Below are 9,073 nucleotides of genomic sequence, written 5' to 3' on the forward strand. Positions count from 1 at the left end.
GGCTGCTTGAAATTTCCCATTGGGGGCGCTGTCAGGCGGCGCAGAAGCGCCTTCTGGTGCTCTTTCTTGTCTATACCGCTGCGTCAAATTTTGCATTAGGTAGCTAGTATCGTAATCGTCAGTGATATTTCTTCCTTTTTCGCCGATTGAAACAGAAATCACAGCTTCAAATTTTTGACGTTCGCGATAAGTGTATCGTCGGCAAAGAGGCCAGGTGTCGAGTTAGCATCCTTTCAGACAGTGTTTGCTACGTTTCTTTTTTTTCCATTTTACGCCTGAGTGTACCTCTGAAGGTCAGAAACAACTACGAGAAATGAATAAATAAACTTTTTGCGTAAGCAGGACTGTGCGAGAAGATGACGGGACAAGGCGCTACGCCCAACTGACTTCTTTATACCCGCTCATTAAGAAGCCGGACATGAGTAGTATGCGCAGAAAAGCCATCGTGACATCAGAAAATCAGGAAAGCGATGTCAGATAAAACTATTCTAGAAAACAACATTCAGTGTTGTACACTTGGCCACAGAACCAACACGACGCATTCCGATCGAAGCGATCTTTTCTTCTGTAGCCCTGTCTGCGCTTTAAAATTTACTAGGGCGCCACTGCTGCCACCCGGTCGATGGAGTGATGAAGGGGGGTAAAACGTTATTTTGACCAGGTCTTTTAGTGGTTTGGGCCCGAAAGCGCTACGTTCACCCAGATAGACGCTTCATCATTATTTGACTTGGATTCGCATGTTAAAGCTAACTTTTAAATAGGTGGCGCTACATTGATGAACGCGACAAGAGCTCTGAGTGAAGTTTGAGAAGTTATGTGATCTCGTTAAATGGGGGGGGGTGAGAGCCTGTGGTGAAGTGGTCGAGTGTAGCCGTAGTCGTTCTGCCTGTCTAGTGTTTAGCGGACTTCGCCTGTGCGCGTGACTGCTCGCGTTGCCCAGTAGCTTTGTGGAAGGTGATGCATTTCGTTTGGATGTCGTCGCCGCTTATGACAGTGTCTTATAGGTGGTCGCGCTGCCATTAGAAGCGCGTACGAGCACGAGAAACTTCAGCGGTTTTTGTGTAAGCAACGTGGATATCTCGAAATGTTAGCTAGAGAATCAACTATCATCAAATCAAGTTTGGCTGTGCGAACTTATGCTCGTGCGAGCAGCAAAATGACAAAGATCCGTTACATAATGTGGGTTTCACAAAGTCAGCTTTGCCGCAATACAGACATGTTGTGTCGTGAAGCATACGAAATGTGTTGCGGTGAAGTATACCAAAAGTGGACAGCTACTGTGGCGATTTAGCGCCTTGTTTTGGGGCTATGGCCGTGCGCTGTTAGAAGGCGCCAACAGAGAGGAATCACGGTCGAAGAGCATGGCAGGAGCCTTGCCGATGCAGCACTTGAAAAAAGAAAAGAAAATGAATTGGAGTGGGTGATGCCAAAAAGAAAGCCTTGACTTGTGTATGACCAAAGCAGTTGCAAGCATATTCAAGCATGTTCCAAGCTCCTGTCTTATTTATGACTGCGTAAAGTAAATGCATATATTGTGCACCAACCTTAGCACCATTTCTCATGTACTTTAATGATGTAGACTTAATAACACGTTATGCATCATTATGATAGACGAAGATCATCATACACAAAGAGTAGAGTCTTAACATATCCAGAGCATGCACAGGAGTGAGGGTATCAACCGTCTATCTCTTTAAATCAGGTTGAATGTGCATACTTGAGTAATATGCAACACATCCATGGGTGTCGGGTTTCGTTTATGACTAAATTCACGCCCCCCCCCCCCCCCTTTAGGTTTTGGTGTGTGTTGCTGTGTATGAATATAATTGCTTCCAGTGTGGATTTCTAGTCGCTAATAAATTTAGGGAGGACAGCGTTCACTTTTGTGCATTACTTTCTTGATCAGAAAGAGAGTGCGCGTGCTTCAAAGGATGTTGCATTTTGTTGAAGCAACAAAATAGCATAAGCATATAGACTGCATGCTGGAGGTATTCTTTGTAACACGGATATTATCATGCTGATAAACTGTGCACAATAATTGGGATTCTTGTCACCACGGAAGCTTGCCAGGTGCATACCACGGGACAGACACCATAGATCTTAGCCAACCATCCCGAATTGTGGTCTTGGCCTCCTACCACTGAGCAGAAGTGAAGAGGCAAAACATGCAATATTTATCCGATTAAATGTAGTGCCAATGCCTCCTATTTATTTAGGAGGCGTTGGTAGTGCATGTTGCACAAAATTAAGAGTTCCGTGTCAGGTGCCATTGCTCACACAGATACCTATCTTTGAGCCTCATAAACTTGCGCAAAATTGCCGCGCGACTGGCCGCTCGAGGCACTTTTGAGTGTATTCGCGGGCTTCTTTCAGGCTCGGAAAAACACTTATGTAACACGTATTGAGCAACAGAAAGCGGTATCGGGAGTTTGTCATGTATCTCATTGACACTTATCTCATTGTAATATTTGAGAAGTTTGACTAATTAAGTGTGATTATGTAATTATGCGGAATACAATAAGTCATCCGAGCATCTCCAAGCGTCGAGCTACGTGGAATCTGCATATTTTCTAAATCTTGGTTCATGATAGTTGGGACACCCTGAGTATACCGTGTTCAGACCTGCGACGACTGAACAGTGGATGTCCTAAAATCATATCTTGCGCTAAGTTTTTCAATGCTCTTTTACTGGTTATTGAACAGCTTGGCCAACGTTTGCTGGGACATCTTATATATACGTCAATGAAAAAAAAAGATTAAAAGACATATGGTCTGATGACCTCCGTTGTTCGGTTGTCAGACGTCTGAACACCGTATTTATTATCTCTGTATCTTGCACAACTTGGCTAACGCAAGCTGGGACACACGTACGGTACCTGTGCCCCACGACATTGCGAAAAATACTTTTAATGAACGCTTCCTGGTCTAGGAACATCTGAGAAAGAGCGTCGCCAGAGGCGACAAAGTGCAGCCGACTCCTCCTGGCATATATATATGCGAACGCTCTCCCGACCACGGCCTCCAAGGTCGGGCTGCGTGCAGAGACCCTGCCGGGAACCGCGGCCCGCGATCATTGCCGCAAACAGGCGTCCCTGCAGGCTGCCATGCTGTCGAAGCGGTTGGCGCCCACGAGGCACCGGTGGGTAAGCAGCGCGTTCAGCGAGGCCCTGACGCAAAGGCCGCGGCCGCTGGGTAGGATTCGCGCGAAATACGGGAACCGCAGCTGGTCCTCCTCGCACGTGGTCGACGCCGGAGCGCGGCACTGCGGGTCGCGGCGACCTCCGCGCCGGCCCTCGCACTGGTCGCGGCACTCCCTGAGCGAGGCGTGCAACTTGCCGGTCCCGTTGACTGGACACTCGCCCTGCGGGAAGTCCCACTCGACGCAGCGGTGCCCGTCGAAGTACCACCAGGTTTCCGTCACGTCCTGCCTGAACACGCAAAAAAAAAAAAAAAAATCACCGATGATTACGATACTCCCTAATGCGAATTTTGAGCACAGCAGTTCAGGTGTTTTGAATTCGCGATAGACTGTGGTAAAGAATTTGATTCTGAACGACAGGGTTCTCTCGGCGGCGACGGCGCTTAGCCTCTGCTCGGGCAGCTGGTTTAGCAGTAGCGGCAGACGAAGCGTTTCCACCGGTGGCGTCGTCACTTATTGTTCATAAAGAAAGCGTGAACACGGGAAGGCGTGACTCGCGCGGAGCGCATTCTCTAGCGGCGGCGGCGCAGGCGATGTCGCGCATGCGCAGTGTGTCCGAAGCCCACGTCAGCGCTTTGTTTCCATATATGGTATCGGAGGACGCGCTCGCCGCATGTCTGGACGCCGCCTTGAAGCACGCACGTCTCGTGCGGCACCCGCTTTCCGCCTCGCCCTTTCGTCACACTCTCCTCCTCCACTTTCCTCCTTATGCTTCCGCTGCACCCTCCTCCTCCGCTTTCGTCTTCGCGCTCTCTTCGCTATCGCCGTCTTTCATCTCCCGCTGCGCTTCGCGTTCGCTCTTTCATCATTTGCTGTGCTCGTTCGCTCGGTTACACCGACCACGGCGTAACTAACCGACATAACCGACCTCGGCGTCCTCAACGCGGGAACGCTGCGCTCTAAAAAAAATATCAGCGCCATATTCTCGCAGACAAGCCGCCGAGCTAATAACCCCCCACTTAGCAAATATGTGGTCTGCAGATTTCTATCAAGATGGTATATAGATGTTCAGCAGTCGCGTGCATCTGTAAGGTCTACGCTGAGCCAAGCTATCATAAGGCCTCAACCTGCTCATATTTATCAAGAAGACCTGTCGACGCTCAGTAGTCATCTATCAGGGCTTCAATTTCGGTCAAACTTGCACGTAAGCCTACGCTGCTTGCATTTATCAAGATATAGTCTATAAATGCTGAGCAGTCGGGATCTAAAGCGTCTACACTGCCGGCTGCGTTTCCTTTCTTGAAGACTTTGCGCTCACTACTTTCCTGTCGAGAATGCTTAAGATAACGCGCATGCACTCCATGACGATTATTGTTCTGGGACAAGATAAGCCCCAAATTGTGCAAACTTTTAAAACAGTGTAGAATACTCCGCCTCTAAGCGACCATGCTTACGGTCAAATTATGCATAAAGCTTTACTTCGTCAGCTATGCTGTGTGCAAATATTTGTCTGTGGGGTCTATAATGTCCAGTAGTCAGCTTTTTATACATCTTTGAGGTGTACAGTGCTTGAAGAGCCACAAGACAAAGTAAATGTGCTTCAATGGAGCGTACTTATTACTCCCGGAAATGGATTGGGGTCAGGCTGTTGCTGTTGTATGAAGGAGTTGTCACTGCTTTTATGTAGTTGCACTGTACTCAGTCGATTCAAGATAAGTCCTAATGGTTGTAAATTGGAGTGAAAAGTTGTGCGACAAAATTTCCCCCAAAAGGTGTAAATTCTGGAAAAGGCGCAAGACCGAGTAAAGGTGCGTCACTGGAGAGTACTTATTACACTAAAGAATAGAGTTGATTTGGGAGGGGCAATAACTCCCATATAAAGGAGTAGCCAGTAATTTGATGTAGTTGTCCATTGCTCAATCGACACAAGATGAACCGTAACGGGTGTAAAATGTATTTCATTAAGTGCTGTGCGACAAAATACACGGAAAAAAGGCGTACACAGGAAAACGGGCTCTACGTGGGGAGACTATTAACACTCGAAAATTGACTTAAGACTTGGAACAAGTAGTGAGTTCCGCGTGAAGGAGTTCTAGTACTCTCATGTAGTGGTATACTCTACAAACAGTTTATATCAGTTTTGCCAGTGCCTCAAAACGGAGTAAGCGTGTTCCACTAGGAAGTACTATTCCTATCAAAATAAAGTTATAGGACAAGCCGTTACTTCCGCATGAAGGAGTTGACAGTATTCCGGTGTAATTGTACTGAACTCAATCGATACAGGATGAGCCCTAAAGGGTGTAAATTGTTTCAGAGTGCTGTGTGGCAAAATTATGCCGGAAAATGTGTATACAGTTGCTTTAAAAGCCACAAAACAGATCAAACGCGCTCCATCTGGGATCAACGTATATTGGTCTCGAGAAATGCAGCTAGGATTCGGAATGGGCAGTTACTCTCTATAGCATGAGGGAGTTGTGAGTACTCCAACCATCGTATGCACTCTTAAAGTTTGCACCCTTTGGGGCTTATCTTTTCCTACAACGATAATCGTCATCTGCCTTGCTAGCGTTGCCTTTCTTGAAACCTCTGCGCTCGATATACTTTCGTGTCGATAATGCAATGTCATGCTGATAACGCGCATTTCGATTGTGACTTTAAAGTACCAGGCTCGCAGAGTTAAAGGAAGGCAATGAGTTCAAGACAGATGCCGATTATCGTCGTGGGACAAGGTAAGCCCCAAACGGTGCAAACGTTTTTTTAAGAGTGATGTAGTTGTGTTGCGGTTGATCGTTGACCCCCCTTGCATACCTCTCGCAGGCTGTGAAGAGTGGCTGCTCGAAGCAGGCGTCCCTGGTGGGCCCTTGCAGGAGTCCGCAGGCCCGGTAGCACTCTTCGAGGCTGGCAAACCGGTTCGAGCCGCGGTTGCACACGGCCACGTGATCGGCACCGCTGGACACGCACACCGCACGCGAGGCCCGGTACTCGTCCAGCAGAGCCGGGCAGTACGTGTAGTAGACGGCGCCGCACGCATTGGCCTGTCCCGCCTAGCCCATTATTTAGGCCGCACGAGTGTTAAGATCGACTATTAGGGTTAGGAGAACGCCAAACAGGGACGACAGAATGTTTTAGCTTATCCGGTATTCGGGTAATCGCAAACGGACTGGGCGTTTTACCGAATGAGCGGAGGCGCAAACGTGAACGGCCTAAGAACGGCCTACATGGTGCAGCCACCTGGTGGCGCAGAGCGCAATCAGACAAACAAGGAGATAATATTACAGTAACCAAGTGTATTCTATACTTCACTGCTCGTGGAAATCTTCGGTAGCGGCGTACTTGTGTTGCTGCCGAAAATTTACACCAGACAACAGAGACCCAACACCCAACAGCATTTTGGGACAACTTTATAAGTATCAATTCAAAAATATCTCATAAGTGTTTCCCAACCTTCGAATTTGCTAAGTGTGTTCTGTTTATGTGCGAGCAGCGCGTGGAAGGTTTTCTATTTCGAAAAATATGTGTTCAACTTATGCGCATTGAAAACCTCGAAAATGTGTGTTCCAAGATGGCCACCGTGGTACTGCGCTCAATATAAGAGCTGCGAAGAAGGAAAGTGTGTTTTAGAATGGAAATGCCGGTAGCATGATACCGTATATACACTCCGTACGAGCAACTCCGTTCAGTGCAACGGCAACTATAGGGTTCGCTTCAGCGAATCAGTAACGGCAGCAGGCGGCGTGTTCCAGAGAAGGGAAGAGGAGGTATCGCGCATTGCGTGCTACTAATCCTTCCGCGATGAAGCTTCCATTCAGTCGTCGCGGCGTCCGAGAGCGATCAGAGGGGCGGACGATAGCTTCTTGAGGTTCTCTTTGCAGACGCGACCCGAAGAATTCGCTGCTCTGCATGAAGTTGATAAGATTCGAAAATAAGATGGAGTTGAGCGTGGTCGGGCGCGACTTTGGAAGCGCAACCAAAAGGTACTGCGCTGTGACAACAGAAATCGCCGCACCGGCATGGTATATAGGCTACAACCAATGCTTAACTCGCGGACCAGGATATCACAAAAATCAAAATATATAATTGAACTATCGCGCTCAGTATGAGCTAGAATGCGAGAGCGCGTGACAAAGCGCAGTCCCATGTTCTATAGTGGCGCCGATTGGCGCCGTGTTCTCGACTTAAAGGGACAGGGTTGCGCTTATGTTGTTCCGAACATCGCCCCTTCATGCCTTATTTCGCCCTCTCTCTTTTTGAGGATGAAATCTTTGTCTTATAAGATTAATCTCAACAGACCAGGGCCGGTATTGTATTTTGTATAGCGATGCGCTACGCTTTATTCTATCTAGTCTTTTCATCCACCGCTCACGGCCGGCTGATCCCGTTGATAACGTGAGCGGACCGTCGCTCTGACCACTGACCAAGCGCGAAAAACGCGAAAAGGCATAAGCATCGGAAAGGCATCGCTACAAAATACCGACCCAGTGGACACTTTTGTGCAGGTTGGGAGTGATTCATGCTTGTCAGAATGAAAACTGCCGTCCGCTCTTTATTTTATACGCTCTGTTATCGTCCCACGATGCGACGCCGCACAGGTTTCTGCATTATACCGCTCGACCAATGCGTACATACGCCCTTTCCCTCTTTCCGCGTGCAATCGCAGTATATACGCCTATAAACGTCACTGCCAACTCGCTGTCTCTTATCCGCAATATTCCACCGGTTGAAGTGCTAAAATAATGATTGACGCATAGTTCACACTAAAGTTGACCACCGTCTGTACTTATCGTTTTTGTGAGACCAATATTTTAGGCGCTATAGACTGGGGGAGGAGGGCGAAAGCGGGCACGAAGGGACGATGTCCGAAACAAGAACAGTCGAGCCCTCTCCCTTTAGGTCGGTAACACAGCGCCCATCGGCGCCGCTATGATCCAACCTGCGCATGGAGAGCAGTTCGCCACGCGCTTGCGCATTCTAGCTCACGATAATGCATGCTGTCGTGCACGGTGTTAGAAACCGTGCTGTCGTGCTTACTGGTGTGCTTCCAGACGCTGCTGAACCTTGTGCGGCGCCGCTTCCTCCTACCGATACGGAACGGGTGATCCCGAGGAGACGTCGGTGGCCGACGGCGGTCGAGGCCGTCCGCGGTCGGTGACCCTCCGGTCGTGGCCGTCGACTTTGCCGTGGCGGTGGAACATGAGGCCGCCTGCCCGACGAGTCCCCGCTGACTGGCCGGTGGTGGTTGTCGCGACGCCGGTTCCGGTTCCCACGTCGCGCACGGCCGAGGCCAGCAGCATCCAGTTGGAGCTGGCCGCCATGCATATGGTGGCGGCCAGCAGGACAGCGCCGACCAGGAGCAGGGCGGTGCAGGCCCAGAATCGGGAACGCCCGGTCGTTCGGTCCTTCGCAGGACAAAGAGATGATCAGTGACGCGAGTCACGCGTCCATGGACTTTCCTCGAGAAGCGTGGGGGATGAACAAAACTGAGGTGGAGGTTTCAGCAATCCCAGACGGACGGTGAAAAGTGAGCCGGAAGCATGGAGAAAGGAGAGAACTAGGAAAGGAGCATCTCGGGATAAAATCTGAAGCTAGCAAAAGTCAGCTCATACAGGTGATCATGTCACGGTAAGCTTTAGTTTTTACATCGCCGCGCTAGCCGCGCTCCGCGCACGCTCTTCCGCAAGAACAACGCGTGCGCCATCAGCAACGTGCGGTTGCCGCCATGGGACGCGCTGCAACCTCCATGGCACGTGGTTTCCTCCATTGGTGGAAGTCACGTGTCATTTTAGTCTTCGGTGCAACCTTGTGTACGGGGCAAACAGCGAGGAATGCTAAGAGAGCTGGTTGTTATTTCTGACGTTGGTTTATAGTCGAATGAGTAAAATGCTTAGGAGGCGCGCGATCTGAGAAAGCGCAGTTGGAGAGGAGGAGTTGCCTCAT

General features: G+C 49.4%; 1 protein-coding gene across 1 annotated transcript; it reads right to left on the reverse strand.

Moving 5' to 3' along the window:
* Nucleotides 1-2,797: 2,797 nt before the first annotated feature.
* LOC119465268 (uncharacterized) lies at nucleotides 2,798-8,451 on the reverse strand. The gene is made up of 3 exons (XM_049655288.1): nucleotides 8,248-8,451; nucleotides 5,948-6,183; nucleotides 2,798-3,428 (listed from the first exon to the last, which is right to left on the reverse strand). Exons 1-3 carry the CDS (start codon nucleotides 8,449-8,451, stop codon nucleotides 3,071-3,073), a joined length of 798 nt encoding a protein of 265 aa, XP_049511245.1. The 3' UTR covers nucleotides 2,798-3,070.
* Between the last annotated feature and the right edge of the window lie 622 nt (nucleotides 8,452-9,073).

The sequence above is a fragment of the Dermacentor silvarum genome, chromosome 9, assembly GCF_013339745.2.
Source record: "Dermacentor silvarum isolate Dsil-2018 chromosome 9, BIME_Dsil_1.4, whole genome shotgun sequence".
In the NCBI taxonomy this organism is placed as follows: Eukaryota; Metazoa; Arthropoda; class Arachnida; order Ixodida; family Ixodidae; genus Dermacentor; species Dermacentor silvarum.

Excerpts from the sequence above, each read along its gene's own strand:
- LOC119465268 (XM_049655288.1), bottom strand. The coding sequence starts at position 8,451 with ATGGCGGCCAGCTCCAACTGGATGCTGCTGGCCTCGGCCGTGCGCGAC. Across the intron at positions 6,184-8,247 it reads GACCGCCGTCGGCCACCGAC|GCGGGACAGGCCAATGCGTG; the intron begins GTCTCCTCGGGA and ends ATAATGGGCTAG. Across the intron at positions 3,429-5,947 it reads CTCTTCACAGCCTGCGAGAG|GCAGGACGTGACGGAAACCT; the intron begins GTATGCAAGGGG and ends TTGCGTGTTCAG.